The following is a 19,679-nucleotide window of genomic DNA, read 5'->3' as shown; positions in this document are numbered from 1 at the left end:
AATAAAGAACCTATATTCTACCTGAACTCAATTATCTTTCTACTCTTCTGTGTAGCAATCTTCTAATTTTTCTTATGCTTGCGTGTTTGATATAAAGACAGAAACAGAAATTGAGAGCAAGCAAAATGGATCAAAATAAAAAAGTAGAAATAAAATAAAAATTCTTAGTTTATTATATGAAAAGTCAGAAATATTTCAAATATTAAAAAAGTTTTATGACGTCCCTTTCTTAAATATTTTAAAACTGTAAATTAAAAAGAATTATCTTGTTTATCAGCTTTCAACTTCAAACTTTCAATATTTTATTATTTAAAATTAGAATCGCTTTAAATTACACAATCTTTAATTGAAAGCATATATAGAAACTTCAAAAATGGTTTGGTTTCAATTTTTAATCTTTCAAAAAATGTTCGTTTAAAAGTTATTATATTTTATAGCTGAAAAACAAATTAAAACCAATGATTAGTTTTTAATTAATTAAGAGTTTTATATTTAGATCAATCAAAATTTGGCAGATTCCCTGATTTCTTGGAAATTTTAGAATTCCTTCAATTGTCAGAATTCCTCAAATTCTCTGAATTTCTTAAATCCTCTAAATTCCTTCGATTTTCAGAATGAATAAAATTCGGTGAATACCATGAACTCTAAGAATTCCTTCAATTTTTATAATTCCCTAAATTCTCTGAATTTCTTAAATCCTCTGTATTCCTTGAATTCTTTGAATTCCTTAAATTTTCTGAATATCCTGAATTTGATGAATATTCTAAGTTTCTTGTGATCTCTGAATTCATACAAATTTCTGAATTTCCATAATTCTTTAAATATTCTCAATTTTTAAATTCCTGTAATTTCCTAAATGCTCGCAAATTCTCTGAATTCCTTGTAATCCTTAAATATCCTGAATTCCTTGAATATTTAAAATTCGCTGAATTTCCCCAATCCTGTAATATACTGAATTTCCGGAATTCTTCGAATATTTTTAATTCCTAAATTTCTTTAAATGTTCTGAATTCCCTAAATTCATAGATTGTCTTGAATTCCTTCAATTCTTCTGAGGGCCACTGAATTCTTCAAATTATTTTAAAGTTCAGGAAATTCCACTAATCCAAAGAATTTAAATAATACAGGCCATTAGATAAGTTTAATTATATTTGGGAATTCGGAGGAATTTAGTTGATTTCAAGGAAGTTACAAGAATTCAAAAGGATTCGAAAGAGTCTCAAAGTATTTCAATCTATTCCAGAGAATGAAAAATGATTGAATACTAAATATTTTATAGGTAGCTTGTTTAATTTTATGTGACCCGCCCTTGGAAGTGAGTTAAATTTTAATTCAATTCAGAAAAAATAATTTTTTCAACAGATGATTATTGCTTATAACTTTCTTCTCCTATGGTAATGCTGGGTAGTTGCAGTTTATTCTGAAATTGTTAACTTTGTTCCACTTTACACTTAGTACAGTAATGATTAATGAAAATTAAGAAAAAGTTCTTTAAACAATTTATTATTATTTATCTTCTGATTATCTTATTATCGTCTCTTAAATAAGTGCTAGAAAGTTACTGTTTTTTCTAGCATGTTTTAATTTTCTTTGCTTCTTTACTTATGAACAAATACTAAATAAACATTAGAGAGAATCATATTGACAAGGATGATAAATTATTCAAACAATTAATTTTGGTAAGTTCAATTAATTTTTTACCTCAATCTAACTGGGAATTGGACAAAAGATGGAAAATTTATGAAAAAACTGTAATTTTCCAACATTATTCTAAGGGAATATTATTAAGAATAATAATCAAAAGTTTAAACAATTATTTTTTGTTATTTTCAATTAATTATCACTTCACTATAATTAAAAAGCGGCCAACAACTTTTAGAAATCATGAGAAAAACCGAAATTTTCTAATCATTATTGAATTGTTACCTCACTCTAAATGAGAAAACCGCGACTTTTTAACTCTTTTCTTAGACAAAATTGCTTACAACAATAACAAATTGTTTTAAAAATGTATTAAAACGTTTCATTAGCAGTATAAAGGAGTATTTTACGTATTAAAAACATTTGTATTAAAAATAATAACTTTTGGAATTTTGCTGGAAAAGCAAAGAGTCAAATTTTGATTGTAGAAAAAATAATAAAAAATAAAAAATTCCATTTTGCGGTCAAACTATGCAAGATGCGACAAAAATGATTGGACAAAAATTTTCCGGCTGCAAAAGATCTAACAATTTGTTATAAAACACTTTTTTATAGGACATGTAGTTTTGGGTTTATTCGTAAAAAACTACATTAAAAATAAAAAATTTAATTTTTTGACGAGTCAGACAAGCTACCAAAAGAAAAAGTAATGAGACAAAAGTTTTTTATACTAAAAAAGCTACAACCATGTTTTCAATTATTTTTTTAAAGGATGCTTAGTTTTTTGTTTTAATCGCAAAAAATAACATTCGAAATAAAAAATTGAATTTCTTGCAAAACGACACAAGGTACGAAAAAAATTAATGGACAAAAGTCGATCACCCAAAAAGGATCTAAAAGCTACAATAAATTTTTATTTAAAAAATGTTCTTGCCTAAATTATACCTGAAAATGTGCTGAGAATTACTTCAGGCTAGTATGCGCACTTTTAATTTAAATCGTGAAAAATAGCGCTGCAAATAAACAGATTAATTTTATTAAAAAACTACCCAAGTTGGAATTAAATGCTTAATATCAATTTTCTTCTAATAGGATGCGCACTTGTTTGTACTTATAAAAATAAGACAATGAAAATACTTTGCTTTCACTATTAATGCATATAATGAATTGGAATAATATAAATTTACTAAAATGATACACATATTTCATGGTAACTGATAACAAAATTTATCCAAAATATGAAGCAAATATCAAAGTGATAATTACAAATAAAATGTGTACTTTATTTTGCAGTATTCGGATAAGCAGCCCCAGACCGAGGTACAGAAATAAATATAATATACATTTGATATAATAAAGTTGAACATAATCTGGAAGAGTTCGCATTTTGAACAAAATCGAATGCGAAGCACGAGAAACGCGATTAAAATGTGTTCGTTAAATCTGAAGTAGCTTTAACGAAAGAGAATTAACAATCAACCAATTACAGCTTCCGATGCTTTGAACATGAATCTTAAAAGACCTGCGCACTAAAGTGTGATAAGTACAAAGATCGAGCGCGTAGGGTGAGGTAAATACAGTTTCGAGCGCGAAGCGCGAGATAAATATAATGTCAAGCACGAACCGCTATAACCAATAGTATTTAATAATATTATACATTGTTCTTCTTTACCTTTAAAACAATCACTTTCTTTGTGATTTTTTCTGTTCCCAGTGGGCGCAAAACGATTCGCATCCCAAAGTCTGAAGAGCATGACTAGGATTTCCAAAAAACATGTTCCAAACGACGTCTTAGGGACGTCCCCAAGACGTCTCTAGGACATCCCTAATTTTGTTGCCTAAAATTTGCGTTGCACCCTTCAAATCTAATAATAATTTGCTTCCCCATGTGTAACCAGACAGTGGTCCCAATCAGAAATTAATCCTAAGCAGACTCTTATCCTAAAGCATCAAATATCCATTCTACGGCTTCTCTATTAGACATTTCCGCTTTATTAGATTTTTCCAACTTTTGATAATAGTACTCGGTTCCCACTGGGAAAAAAAATTAAGGATGTCCGAGAGACATATTTCAGACATCCCTAAAACGTCTTCTGGAGCATGCTTTTTGAGCATCCTAGGGTTGCTTTTAAGACTTCTAATGTCAGTACGAAAGGTGTTCCGTAAACGTCCTATGTATTTGAGACGTATTTAGGACATCTTTATGACATTAGACATTTTAGAGATTCCAGTGGGCAACAAAATTAAGGATGTCGTAGATACGTCATTCTAGGGATGCTCTTAAAACGTTTAATGTCAACAAGAAAGATGTCCCGAAAACGTCCATGTGTTTAAGACGTCCTAAGGTCATCTTAAGACATTGTACGTCTTAAAGACGTCGATTGGCCTGACATCGGACGTCCTACGAATGTCCCAAAGACGTTCTTGGGATTTTTTTGTTTTGTGCCCACTAGGATGACGATTGGGCTAACATAGGACATTCGTGGGATTTAAATGGATTTGTCCGCATTGGGTTATGCCTTACCTTGACTGCGGTTTTAAAATTTGAGCTTCTTTCTTTTTAGCTCACTCTCTTTACATGGAAATTCTTTAACCAAAATTAGATTTTATTGTTCCCAAATGCGTCCTGCCGCTGAGAAACTATCGCACTATAATCTAGCGACACCTGTTAACTTGGGCAAAGCCTAATGGGTTCTATCCACCTCGTTCCATTTATATAATTCAGCCTATTTCTTTATTTTTGCTATTCAGTCAACAATATCAATATCAACTCTGACAGAATAAAGGGTTATTAAAACATCATGTAAATCTTTGTAATGGCCCAGTGGGCAACAAATTCCGGATATCCTAGAAACGTCTTAGGGACATCCCTAAGATGTATTTTGGAAAATGTCTTTTGGACAGCCCTAAGACGTATTTTGGAATATGTCTTTTAGACATCCTAGAAATGCCCATAAGACGTCTAATATCAGTACAAAAGATGTCCAAAAAACGTTCTACGTCCTTAGAAAATTTTTAGTACATTAGAAGTCTTGTAGACGTTGGTTGTGCTGACATAGGACGTCCTAGGAACGTTCCAGGGACGTTCTTGGGATGTTCATAGTTTTGTGCCCACTAGGGGACTGCTCTTTCTTCAGCTTCGCCCATACTGCCCTACAAGCTATTGCTATCAAGATTCTTCTTCGTTGAAAGATTCCTGCAGTATCTCCTCTATCTTACTATTGTCACTATCAGTCATTGCCACAGGTACTTTCTCACTATCAGTATTGTCGAGTGCTACTTTCTTAATGTCGGTATTTTGTTTTTTACTTGCACTTTCACTGTCCTTATTGCTTTTTTTTTATTATCTTAATATCACGATCCTAATTAACCCCTCCACTTCTGCGTCACACATCGTCACTAATATGTTACCCCCTCCCTCTCAGGCAGTATGACGTCGCTTTGGAACGATCGCTCTAGTGGCAACTCCAACCATTCTTTCAAAACAGATGTGCAGCTGTGCTTATAAATTCAAGGTTTCTTAGTCATTTATTATACGAAGACCAAACCCGCAGTGATTTTTGTTCCAACTCAGAAACATAAATTAGAGGTCAATGCAAAGATAACATACTCGAGTTATCAAAGCTCATCAAAATTCCAAGAGCAGAACATCAAAATGCTTCCTCATTGTAAGACCACAATTTATTCAGTAGTAAATGTGACATTTTTTTTCCTATTTATATCAAATACCTTCGCAAAAAGTGACCATTCGAGTGAAGAAGAAAATAGTCAAGTTGGAAGTGAGAAAGAAACTGCTACTCTTAGTTTAAAGAATTTCACGTACGCTCTTCATAATAGTTCAAGTAATGATATGCGAGGAAAATCGAAAGAAGTTGATTGTTTTGGACTTGGACCTGCTTTTGCCAAAGCACTGGAATGGCTTTTTCTGAAAGAGGATCTGAAAAAACATCCACTTTTAGCACATTTTTATATGGTGACAAGAAAACAACCAAAGAGAGTCCATGTTTTGGTTGGCGATCAGTTTGGACTAGAGTGGACTGATTTTGACATCCGTCGTCAAACTGTTGTGATTGTTCATGGATTTTTAGCAAGTGGTAATGAAGAGTGGATTCATGATATGGAAAAAGGAGTACTTTCATGGGTGAGTTATTTATATTTTAAGGTAGGTTGGGTCTGTCTCTAGATTTTGAAAATTATTTCTTAAAGTAGGGTGACCAGATGACCTGATCCAGAAATCAGGACATCATCCCACTTTTCACCCCTCTAGCCTCTAATTTACCCATCCTTAATACAATTTTTCCAGTGGGCACAAGTGTCCCAAGACGTTTTTAGAACGCCCTTAAAATGTCCTAAGTCAGGCTAAGTAACGTTCGAAAAACAAGATTTTTCAAAGACGTTTCGAGAACGCATTTGGAACATTGGACATTTTCTAACGTTTCTTTTTTTGGCCTGACTTAGAACATTTTCTTGGAAATTCTAAAAACTTCCAATAAACCTTATGTCCTAAAATCGCTTTTCGGACGTTCTAAAAACGGCTTTAAATGTCGTGTCCGCTGGGTTACATAAAAGAGTTATTTAAAAAACAGGGTTGCTATAAAATACCGATTACGAAATTTGCTAATCTCTAAATCAATTTTGTATTTTTGACTAAAATGAGGAACCTTAAGCCAAAAAGAAAAGATTTTTCAGTCAAGGAAATTAATTTTCTAACAAAAAAGAGTAATTTTCGGCAAAATTGTTAATTTTATAACCAAAGAAATTAAGCGTCAACAAATAAGATGAGTTTTTTACCAAAAAGATTAATATTCTACCACAAAAGGGGAATTTTCGACAAAATTTATGATTTTTTTACCAGATTATTGAATTTTCAAATAAAATAAGTACATTTTTAACCAAACAAGAAATAGTTTGTTTTTCATTAAAAAAAAAGATGAATTGTCAACCATAAAGGTTAATTTCCACCAAAAAAGACCAATTTAAAAAAAAATACAAGAAATTTCAACGATAAAAGTTGAATTTTCAAACAAAAATGGAATAGCTAAATTGTTGGTTAGGAAATAATTTTTTAACCAATTAAAAGTAAATTTTCAATCAAATAGCTAAATTTTTAACAATCAATTTTCCGCCAAAAAGACGTATTTTGAAACAAATAGCTCACACAGGATTAATTTTCTACGAATATAGGAATTTTCAACTAAACTGTTAAATTTTCACATAAAGAAGATACAGCTTCAAACAAACATGGGGCACTTTGTTTTTCAGGTGAAAAAATATATAATTTATTAATGAAAGAAAAACAAGTTTTAACAAAATCAGTAAATTTTTAACAAACAAATAAATTTTTAGCTATAAAGATAAATCCTCAGTAAAAATTAATTTTCAACAAAATTGTTAAATTTTCAATAAAATAGTTAAATTTTCATAACAAAAACAAAGGTTTTTAAATTTTTCATTTTCAACAAAATGAGGAATCTTTAACCACAAAAATGAATTTTCAACGAAAAAGATTTATTTTCCACCAAACAGACCAAAATTGTATTTAAAGCTCAAAAACTTTATTTTTAACCATAAAAGACGAATTTTCAACAAAATAGTTTAGTTTTCACCAAAAAAGATAAATTTTTCAATTACGGCGTCGTTAATTTTTCAGTTAAAAAAATTAATAAGCAACTAATGTAAAAAGAATTTTCGACTCAATAGTTGCATTTTTAACTAAAGAAATGAATCTTGTTATATTTACAGTTTTAAAAAATAATTTTTTTAACCATAAAAAGTGAATTTTCTGAAAAATAGTTATGTTGGCAAAAAAAGAAATTAAGTTTCAATCGAAAAGATAAATTTTTGAACAGAAAGATGAGTTTTCAACCAACCATGAAGTCGTTAATTTTTCTCTTGTAAAAATTAATTTTCAATTGAAAAAACACATGTATGCACAAAATAGTAAAATTTTTAACCAAAGAAATGAATTTTCAACTTTCATGACAACTTTTCCATTAAAAAAAATGAATTTTGAACTAATTGAGTAGTTTAATTTACGATCAAAAAGATGAATTTTCAACCATTAAGATTAATTTGCCACCAAAAGGACAACATTTTTACCAAAATACAGAAATTTTCCACAATAAAAGATAAATTTTCAAGCGAAAATAGAATATTAAACTTTTTTATATAAAAAATTAATTTTTTAAGTAATCAGAAACGAATTTTCAACAATATAGTTAAATTTTGAAGTTGCATTTTCAACAGAAAAAGGTTTTTAAGTTTTTCAAATAAAATGAGGAACCTTTAGCAAACAAAGAAAATGAATTTCTTACCTAGAAGGTTAATTCCCACCAAAAAAGACAAATTTCCAACCAAATTCGTGAATTTTTAACTAAAAAGATCAATTTTAATCAGAAAATGTAATAGTTATATTTAATAGTAAAAAATTAATTTGTATCCACAGAAAACGAATTTTTGACATAATAGTTAAATTTGCAACAACAACAAAATAATAATGATTTTTAAACAAAAACTTCATTTTTCACCAAGAAGATTAATATTCGTCCACAAAAAATTAATGTTCATAAAAATGCATGAATTTACAACCAAGTAATTGCATTTTCAGCTAAAGAAGATGTTTAAATCAAATATGGAGTTCCTAAACTTTCAGTTATTTTTCACAAAAACAATTATTTTTCAGTCGAGAAAATTAATTTCTCACCAAAAATACAACTTTTTAAACAAAATTCATACATTTTCAACAAAATACATGAATTTTGTAACCAAATTCAAGAATCTTTAACCAAATAGTTGGATTTTCAACTAAATAAAATAAAATATTAATCAAGCCCAGACAAGTTAAATATTTAGGTAAAGAAGTTAGTTTTTAACCAAAGATAAGAGACGTTTAAATAAAATATTTAATTTTCTAGCTAACGAAATTCATTTTACTGTAATGTCGAATCTTTAATTACAAGAATATATTTTGAATTAAATACAAAATGAAATTTTCAACCAAAAAGATGAATTTTCACCCACAAATATTTATTTTCTACCACAAAAGACAATTTTTTAACAAATTACATAAATTTTCAAAAAAGGAATAGTCTCCTAATTTTTTGAGATTTTTAATTAATGGATTAGAGTTTGCCAGTATTAATTTTGCATAAAAACTAAAATAGCTTAGTAATAAAAATTGTATCGTCACATTTTCACTACGACGAGCAATCATTTTTTCACAGTTTTTAAAGAATATATTATTTTATAAATCCACGCATCCTTGATTAAGTGCATTTTTTTATTTTAAAAAATTTAAAAAGCACAAACGTAAAAAAATTTGAAATGTGAAAATAGAATTCTATTAAAAAGTAGCGCATGATAAATAATTATTTATAGCGCATTGATCCATTTAAATTAAAACAAAAATTCTTATTCCTTTCTTTAAATTTGAGAACACAGAAGGCAATATTTTAAAAATGGAAACAGGCTAAGTCAGGTTTACAATTTCACAATATGACATACTTTTTGTTTAAATAGAGTTAAAAGTGTTACACAGTCGCATTATTTTATTTAATGTTTCTCTTTTTCTATTTTTCAATCTTCCTATTTTTAAAACTTTTTTTAATTACTGTATAAAGTCTTAAATAAGTTAACATATTTTTGCAAAGCAATTAGTTTCTTTCCATCGTTGAATTATAAAATATCCGGACTAATCGAATAATTAATTTTTAAATAATGCTTAGTTGCCCACTTTTCGCCAACCAAATCTATAAAATTTCTCTAGTAATTAGTTCAGTTTAAAAATTTTTGATTCAGAGAGGAAATAAAGTATCTTTTGCTCAGAAAAAAGTGCTAATTTTTACAAAGTTTTTGGAAGAGTAATCTTAAATTTCTATGCAAAAATAAAGAAATGTACAATCGAAAAAAGTGTTGAAAAGCAAAAACATAATTTAGTTTGAAAAGTAGAACAAGAGGACTCTGAATGTTCATACTTAAGTTATAGGCTATTGATTCATTGTTATTTTTAGATTGTAAAAAATTCGTCGGTTTCTCAACTTTGTTTGAACAATCAGAAAACAATATTTTGTAAATGAAAATACACTAAGTCACGTCAACAATAAATTTCTCAATATGGCCTTCTTTTTAAATTTGAAAGAAGGAATGAATGTTGCCAGAACCACAGGCATAATTAAGAATTGAGAACTGATAAAAATGTAAGATTTAATCATGGAAAGTTTCAGTATTAAATTTTCACTCAATATAATTAATTTCCAATCAAGAAAAAGGGAATTTTCAACAACATAGTTAAATTTTTTACTAAACTGATAAATCTTTGATAAAAAAATTAATTATAAAAAAAGTGTAATAGTTTCAATTTTCAAACAAAAAATATTTTAATTTTCAATAAGAAACTGTTAAGTTAAACCAGAAATTACGACTTTTCAGTAAATAAAAAAATCTCATTCAGAATGTGAAGTTTTTATGTCATCAACAAGAATTTTTGAAGAAAAAAAGTTGAATTTACAACCTAAGAGTATGCATTAAAAAAATTGAATTTTCGACTAAAAAAGACGAGTTTCCAATCAAATAAGTGAATTAATAACTACAAATAATCAAAGAAATGAACTTTTAACTCAAATGATGCATCGTCAAACAAGAAGATATATTTTTAACCGAATAGTTGTTTTTTCAACCCAGAAGATATGTTTTTTAACAAAAAAAGAGAAATTTGCAACAAACGAGATTATTTTTTAATCTAAAGAAAGAGAACTAAGTTTTTAACCAAATAAAAAAAATTTTCAACGGAATAGCTAAATTTACAATAAAAATAATTGAATTTCCATAAAACAAAAAAATTAATTTTAATAAAAAAAAAATATTTTTCAACAAAAAAAATGTAAATTTAAGCAAACAAAATAATTTTCGACCAAAAAAGGATCATTTTTACCAAAATACTTGCATTTGTATCAAAATACAGTGAAAATCTTCTATAGCGCTGATTTTGGGGCTGATGGTGGGTGAGAACTTACTCATTAGTTACACATATCTGCGACGCGGGGTCAATTCTCGGAAGGACTATAGAAGGGAGGGCTACTGAAGGGTTTCACTGTACTTTAGTTTTTATTGGAATTTCAATTTTTAACTCAAAAGCTGAATTTCCGTCCAAAAAGGTTCATTTTCAAACAAAACAAAAAACAATTTAAAAAAAAATCAACTAAAAAATAAATAGATTTGCAACAAAGAATACAATAGTTTCATTTTAGGTTACTGAAATAATTTCTTAACCAAAATTAAATAAATTATCAACCAAACAGCTGAATTTTCAAACAAAAAGATTAAATCTCTACCTAAATAAAAGAATTTCGACGAAAAATGGAACAGTTGCAATTTTAGTTAAAGATTAAAAGTTAACTAATTTTCCATTTTTAAAAACAAGCTAAATTTGAAAAAAAAAGAAATAAAAATTCAGCGAAAAATATTATTTTTCTACCGAAAAATAACCATTTTTATCAAAATATGCGATTATGAACTTTGAATGAACTGTTTTAATTTTTTATGAAATTTGCAACCCAGGAAATAAATTTTCTGCAAAAAAATTAAATAAAATTTTCAACTAAAGAAGATAAGTTTTCAAAGAAATTGAATAATTCAGTTTTCAGTTAGAAAATTAATTTTCCACCGAGAAAATTGTATATTTTTATTAAAAATTGACCAAAATTTTTTATAATATATAAGCATAATTATATAAATACTTTAATATATAAAAGAATGTAAAGTAAATAAATATATTATTAATTTTCAACCAAAAAGATTAATTTTATATAAGAGAAGAATAATTTTCAACAAATAACAGGAGTTTTCAAACAAATAGTTAAATATTTAACTGAAGAAGATTGATGTTCAAACAAACATAATATAGATACATTTCTAGTTAAAAAATTAATCTTCAAGCTAAAGAAATAAATTTTTAACCAAAAAGGTGAATTAGTCACCAAGAAGATTAATTTTCTACAACAAAATAAGAAGTTTCAACAAAATACAGAAATTTTTAACCCAATAGATAAATTTTCACCTGAAGAAGATAAATATTCAACCAAATATTGAAACATGAAATAGTTGAATTTTTAGTTAAAAAATAATTTAAAATTATAAGCAAAATAGATTATTTTTAACAACAAAGAGAAAATACTTTTTAACTAAAATGATCAATCATCAACAAAGGAAAAAATGAATTTGTGACAAAGCAGTTCCACTTTCAACTAAGTGGTCTCTATTCCATCAATTTAATTTGTTTATTTTCAGTATTATTTTTTACGATTTAAACCAAAAATACGCATTCTAGCGTAAAATGTTTCGAAGAAAATTTGTAGATATAATTTTAATTTTTAATTATGTTGTTGCTATTAAAACTAAGACTACGTTTCATGATAAAAAATTAATTTTCAAGAATTTTTGGCTCTTTTTTGGGCAAGCAACTTTCGTTTTTCATAGCGTGTGTCCTTTGTCTAAAAATTTAATTTTTAATTTGATTTTTTACGACTAAAAAAACTACACATACTATCAAAAATTCATTGCCAAGAAATTATTAGGTCTTTTTTTAATACAAAATTTTCATCCATTAAAATTTTCCCGTAGCTTAAATTTTCATTTGTGTCTTCGAAAATCTTAAATCCTATAACTTTGTTAATTTTTTTTTAACTAAAAAAAGTTGTGAGGATAAATTGTTTGTCTTCTTGTGTAGAACGAATAGCCATACATAGAACACAAGCCTTGACCTTCAGTTTAGGATATTAAAAAGTATGCCAAAGGCCAATTCAATCTGTCAATTTTTTCTAAAGTTATCGTGCTAACAGACTAAAAATCTGTAGACAAACATAATGAAAAACAGCCATTCATAACTGAATTCACGAAAACTTGTTTTTCGTAGAATGTGAAAAGGTTTTTTTAAAGATTTTTTTCCGCACAGAGATGCTAAAAATGATTTTGTAAAATTTTGTTTTTAATAGATAATAAAATTGTTAAAAAATGATTTAAACAAACATTGATTATAATTTAAAACAAAGTAAGATATTCGTAATCAGAGGACTTTTTTACCGTTTAAACAAAAAGTATTTCGGGGCGATAGAGATGCTGAAAAATAAAAATAAGTTTTTTGTGAACCACCCTAATCTACACATTTATTTTTTACGCTTCACCAGCGCTACGATTGTAGATGATCCAGGACATTTTTTTACATAATATTTTCCATTCAAATACCATAACAAAGGGCATAAAATAAAAACAATGAGGAAAAACGTAATTTCATTTTTTTTCTAAAAAAAAACAACTTTTGGCCAAAATAATTACTTTTTTTAAAGCATACATTTCAAGAGTAAGCTGCTTAATTTGAAGCAAAAACAATAAAGATTAAAAAAGTTATCTAATTTCGTGTGAAAAAATAGCTCTTCTTAACTTCCTCTACCGATTTTCATTTTATATACTATTTTAATTTATTTATATCTATTCCAAAACTAATCGCTGCTTATTTTAAAGATTTAAACAAAATACATTGATTTTTACACCCCGTAAGAACGCATTATTGGTTTCAGTGAGCTCTTAAAGTTGGTGATGGGTCAATCTGATCCAATGTGCCCTTTACGTTCCATACAGGAAGTGTGCCGATTAAGTGTTAATTTAAAAAAATCTTTTTAAATTTTAAATTATTTCTGAAAATTTTTCTTACTTTCCATGTATTCTTTTAAATCGCTTAATTTTTGTGAATTTTAAAATAATGTTTCTAGGAATCTAAAGAATTTGTTTAAATTTTCTTATAACGTTTCAAAATGTTTGAAAGGCATTTTTTCAAATTTTCACTCAGCAACCAATCAGATTTTGGACAGCGATGTATGCAAAATCTCATGACTATATTTAAAAAAGAGCATAGATCCAATTTGTTTATTATTACTTAAAATTTATTCCAATAGTTATACTAGCCATTATTTAAAAAAAAAACTATTTCAGTGGCTTAAGGTTTTATCAAACACCATATTTCGCGAATAAAGTTTTCTATGCTTAGTACACAAATAAGTCATTTCGAATTAAAAAATATTTAATTGGGAAATTTTTATAATGATTAATAAATCTAAAGGAAGATTTAAAATAAAAAAATTAGAAATTAAGTTCTCAAATAGAAAATAAATTAGAATTAAACTATATGAAATTGATACATCAGTAAATGGGTAATTTTTTAATTTTAAATGGTTACAATTTTAGAGCTTGAATTTTTGAAAGGATACTCAGCATTTTAAAAATGATTAATTTTTAAGCGAATCAAATTTACTTTAAATAATTGAATCTTTAGAGAGTTTGAGTAAAAAGAAGTTTTAATATCACAATTTTTTTTGACTAAAATTGTTTTTAGTTTTAAATGAAATTCACATTCGTTTCATTATTGACGTTCCGGAGTAGAAATACTTTCCCTTTTGATGTTTCCCATTTAAAATTACTATTTATTTGTACAGCTTTTTAGAATATTTAAATTCATTTTATAATGTTAGGAACATTTGTCTAATCAGCTCTAATAGTAAATTATAATTTTATTATGTAATAAGCATTTAAAATTCGAAAATTTCAGAAGCTTTGAATTCTAATGATTCAATTTAGTTTCTAATATTAAATTGTAAAATTTTAATCGCCTTGAATTTGAATTTATTCCAAAACAAACGTTTTCAATCTATATTTATTTCATTTTAAAGGCTTTTAATTATAAATTACACAATTTCAGTTTCTTTGAATTTTGAATGACTTAATTTTAAAAATTCGAAAATTAAAATTATTAACTTTTAACGTTTTGATAGTGTCTTTCTTTCGAAATTTGATCTATAATCATACTGATATCGTGATTCTTCAGTTTAAAAATAATTAATATATGATAATAAAATAGTAATAAAAATAATGAAATTAATAATAATTTCTACTTTATATATTATTTACATTTTAACTTCCATTCCTAAATTTTCTATTTATCAATAATCTTTTAAACTAACTCCAGAAAATGTAAGTTTTTACAGAATGAGTTAATAATTCATTAATCAACTTACAACGTAAACAGCATTAAACAATTGTTTTCATTCAAACATTCAAATAATTTTTACTCTATACACGTGTTTTTTGCACTTTTATTTCTAAAAATTTTCCTTGTCAATAATATTGGAAACTAATTTTCTAAAAAACTAAACATTTACGTATAATTTTGAATATGGAATTCAGATGCTCATTTTAAAACAGCAAGACTATTTGAGATAATTTGCTTGTAATAGAGATATGTAAAATATAAGTAAACTTGAGGCCCGGTCGATACTACACATATCGGATCTACACGGGGTATGAACTCTGCACTTTTCGCGTAAACGTCGAGTCTACACATTTAAGTCTACACTTGCAAGTCTCGACGCTTAACTCTACAACTTTTCATCAATGAATTTCTTAAAACTGTACACATTAAACTGTACACGCTAAAACGATCTTCTAGGGATCTGTAGGTAAAGCAGATTGCATGATTACCGTCAGAGAAAGCTAAAAGTCAAACTTCTGCTGTAAAACCTAAATGTATCCCTCGAAAATCATTATTTGCATAAATAAACTTTTTTCTTCCTCCAACTCTTTGCAAGACCACAAACGATCCTTTAATATTTATTAACGTTTCCCGAAAAAGATTTCCGCGTTATTTAAACTTTTATTTTTCAATATGGGTGAAAAAATATCGATCTTAGGGCTGACTTGATCAGCTGTTATACTCATCACATGGCCTTAAATGTACACTTGGGTAGCTCCAAACCCCTTTTTTTAAAGGGCAAAGATCCAGCCAATTTCACTCCAATCCGAAAAAAGAAATTCCCTAATTTTTTATTTATTTTTATTTTCGTTTTTAACAGGTGCCGGTTTTGACTTAAAGTTTCTCATGTAAAATGCATGGGAAAAAATCGCTTTTTTTGTGACGCGAAAGTATGGGGGCCTGTAGAGAATTATCCAACGAAGAATTACATGTACAGGCATATGGGTTTGACTCCCCTAAAACATCCCCACTAGTACCTGGAAACTACCCTCAAAACAAAAAATTCAATTCTTCATGAAATCGACCTTTTGGACACTGTATTCTGGTATTTTTTCACTTAAAACTATTAATATTGGTCTAGTGGAATAATTATTATCATTCGTTAATTAATTTTTAATTACTCAAATAAATGGAATTTGTTTGAATAATTTTTTTTGTTAAAAATTTGTTGTTTTTTTCGTTAAAATTATTACTATTAGTCTAGTGAAATATTTAATAACATTGGTTCATTAATTTTTAATTTTCATAGCACGTGGAATTTGTTTAAATTTTATTGTAAATTCGTTTTTTAATTAATTTAATAATAAAGTATTTATTTTTAATTGATTGTAGCTCTAAGAAAGCGTCCAGAGGTGACTGTTGTCACCTCCAACGCTCGTGGCCGCTTGTAATTATATACTTATAACATCATCGCAGGAGGTTTCAAGCATCGTATTAAATTATTGGAATTAACTTAACATTCTAATCTCATCAGACACTCGACTTAGTCCGTGGCTATGATGTATAACCGGGTTCACCGAAGTAAAAGTTTAATAAAACATTTCATAATTTATCAATATTATTTAGGTAATAATTTTTATTTTAAAAAATTCAAAAAACTAACATTAATCAAACAATGTTAATAAATATTCCACTAGACCTATAGTAAACATTTTTGAGGAAAAAAACGAAACGATATTCCAATAGACTGATAGTAATAATTTGTAGGGGGAAAACGAATAAAAAATATTACTTAAACAAATTCCATTTGTTTTAACAATTAAAAATTATTAAAACAATGATAATACATATTTCACTAGACCAATATTAATAATTTATAGTGAAAAATACGAGAATGCAGTATCCAAAAGGTCGATTTCATGCAGAATTAATATTTTTGGTTTTAAGGGTAGTTTATGTCTGATAGATGAAATTCTTTGTTGGATAGTTCTATACAGGCGCCCACACTTTCCCGTCACATTTTTTCAAACCCTAAAAAATTATTCTAAAAACTCAAAAAAGTGATTTTTCCCCATGCATTTTAAATGGGAAACTTCAAGTCAAAACCGGCACCTGTTAAAATAAAAATAAATAAATAAATAAAAAATTAGGGAATTTCCTTTCTCGGATTTGGAGTAAAATTGGGGGGGTCGTGCCCTCTATCATGCAAAAAAATTTTGCCATGAATGTTTGGACCACCCTAATGTACACGCTATTATATCTACGCATTTAACACTGCATGTTTAAGGTTCAAGTCTAATATTAATGTGTGGAAAAATATTTTTTGTAATTATAATTGTGTTGACATACTTAAAGAATCGGAATTTTCGCAAGTAATAAAAAAATCCTTAGGGCATCAAGTACTTAAAACGTATCTGCATCAAGGATTCAAAAATATATAATAAAGTTAAAAAAGCCCAAGGTATACTTCCCCCAGTTCTGACGACATCCAAATCGTGACAAAAAAATATCGCAATAATACTCGAAACTCATTGTATTCCTAATATTTTACTGCATTTTTATTTTTTTTTTAAATTTCCTTGTAATTAATCATTATTGAGATATCGTCATTAGGATTTTTACCTTCTCATCAGAGAAGGAATTAGATTTGTTTAAAATTTCAACCACCCCTCCCCCATAATTTTTAATAAATTTCGACGTTTTAAGGCCCTCTGAATTTAAAAAACAGGTTTTTACTGATGCGCCTGTCTGTATGACTGGATTTTTTTATATTTTGAACATTTGATTTTTGATTTACATCGGGGTGGCTAAGGGCCATCCGCATTTAGAAAAACCTTCAAAAATTTGACAGTTTTCGCGTCTCTCTCACAGCCAATGGCGTCGCCGGGCGTGGGGAGCTCACCCCCCCCCCCCCCCCCGGAACTAATTACTTTCATTTTTTAATTCCCTTTATCCCACTCTTTTCCTAAACATAAGCCCGAAGCCCCCCGCCCCTACACCCCGAAAAAATTCCTAGCACATTTTTTAAGATAAATCAACATTTACTTTATTATTTAAAAAATCTTTTAATTGTATTACTTGATATAGGTGCAAAACTATACTCCTCTGAAAAACCTTAACAATTTCATCGAAAGCAATTCCCCTTTTAAAAATTCTGAAAATGTTGTTAGTTTTTGCGTATCTGTCAGCGTTTTCGAAATAACTCAAAATTTTTATTTTTGGGGATAGGGGGCTTTAAATAATCTTTTTATTAGGTTAGTTCTAGTTGGTCGAAGACAAAAGTTCACTTCAAAAACCTTCAAATCTACTTAGTCTTCAAGTTTACACGACCGATTTCGAAAAAAAAAAAAAATTTATTTTTTTAATTATGAAAATTTATTGAATGTTCAGTTTGGGGTTGCTCAGGACCATCCTCATTTATAAAATCCTGAAAATTGTGCCAGTTTTCGCCTATCTCACAGTTTTTAATATGCACAAGTTGCAATAAATTACATGAAGGGGGACCTACATCTTCAATTAGGAATTAAACCACTAAAAATACGGTAAAAGTATATAAGAGACATTTCAAAAGTCAGGGATCGAACCGCAGAATTCTAACATAAAGACCGAGCACCTAACCGCCCGAGTGACCGAGGCTAACATCTATTATTATAGAACTCATTTATAGATACCATTCCTATTTAATTCTTAGCTGCATAAATCAGTATGGGCTTTTTCATTTAGAGGGATCTAAATAGAGGATTTTTTGCAGACAAATTTGCGTGTAAATTTTTAGTTTATTAATATTTATAAATAATTATTTACAATAAAGTGGTAAAAATAATATTTTCTATAAGTTTAGTGCGTTCACTTTAATGTGCAGACTTTTTCGACTTACCATTCAATGTGTACACTTTTCACGTGTTGAATTAAATTTGAAAACTTTCGCGTGGTGCGGTTAACATGTAGACTTCATGTGCATAGTTTTAGGTGGTGAATTAAATGTGTAGAGTTGATCACCTTAATATAATGTCTACACGCAATGTGTAGAGTTGAACAACGTGTAGATCCGATAAGTGTAGTTTCGATACCCAGCCGTAAATAGTCAATTTACCTTACTTTAAATCAAAAATTAAGATTCAATCTGTATGTCATTTAATATTGTAAAAAAAGTAATCAGCCAATAATCAATTCATCAGTTCACAACACAAAAATCCTCAATCAATTATTTTTATCAAAACATTCAAAAACATTTTTACTTTATCTTTTTTCAGCTTGAAATATCATTTCTAAAAATTTTAATTAATTATTTCCTTTCATACTAATTTCCGACAAAATTAAAACATATGTATATATAATTTTGCAAACTCAATTCAGGTACTCATTTCACAATATCACAAAGATTTTATAAAATGATGTAATTGTAATATATTAATTTTAAAAAAGAAAAATAAATTGACAACAATCAAAATTCAATCTTAATTTAATTCAATATTGTAAAACAAATGTAACAGTCAATAATTAATTAATCAGTTCGCAACATAAAAAGAAATAAAAACTCATTTTAATTTAAATCTTAAAAAATATTTACCTCATATTTTTCTGAGAACTTTAATTATTAATAAGCTTTTGAACCAATTTTATTTAAAAAATGTAATGTATGCACATATAATTTTTAAAACAGAATATAGATACTTATTTTGTAACATAACAAAGATTTAAAAGAGTTATATTAATATAATAGAAGTATTTTAAAAATAAATAAACTTTTATTATACAGATTATATTTCATATTCAATTTCATAACCTTAAAATCAATAACCAGTCGATGTTGCTTAATGGAGAAACATTAAAATTCAATCTTTATGTCATTTAATATTATAAAAAAACTTAAACAGTAAATAATTATATAATCAGTTTACAATACCAGGTGTATACATATGAAACCGGTATTGCCATCTAGCGGCCAGTAGGCACACTTGTATGCACTGTCGGAACTTACCATTTGTGCTAATTGGCGTATTGTCATCTGTCAACAATATCC

General features: G+C 27.6%; 1 protein-coding gene across 1 annotated transcript in view; it reads left to right on the top strand.

Annotated features, from left to right (window-relative positions):
* The first annotated feature begins 5,127 nt into the window (after positions 1 to 5,127).
* The window catches only part of LOC117177156 (pancreatic triacylglycerol lipase-like), a 32,831-nt gene continuing 18,279 nt past the window's right edge, over positions 5,128 to 19,679 (top strand). Inside the window, exon 1 of the mRNA XM_033367661.1 lies at positions 5,128 to 5,782. Coding sequence (XP_033223552.1) covers positions 5,297 to 5,782 — 486 coding nt within the window. The 5' untranslated portion in view covers positions 5,128 to 5,296. The remainder of the gene's footprint in view (positions 5,783 to 19,679) is intronic.

Source organism: Belonocnema kinseyi, chromosome 7 (assembly GCF_010883055.1).
Source record: "Belonocnema kinseyi isolate 2016_QV_RU_SX_M_011 chromosome 7, B_treatae_v1, whole genome shotgun sequence".
Taxonomy (NCBI): Eukaryota; Metazoa; Arthropoda; class Insecta; order Hymenoptera; family Cynipidae; genus Belonocnema; species Belonocnema kinseyi.
Note: the sequence above shows the minus strand (reverse complement) of the source record. Positions and strands in the feature narration are given on the sequence as shown.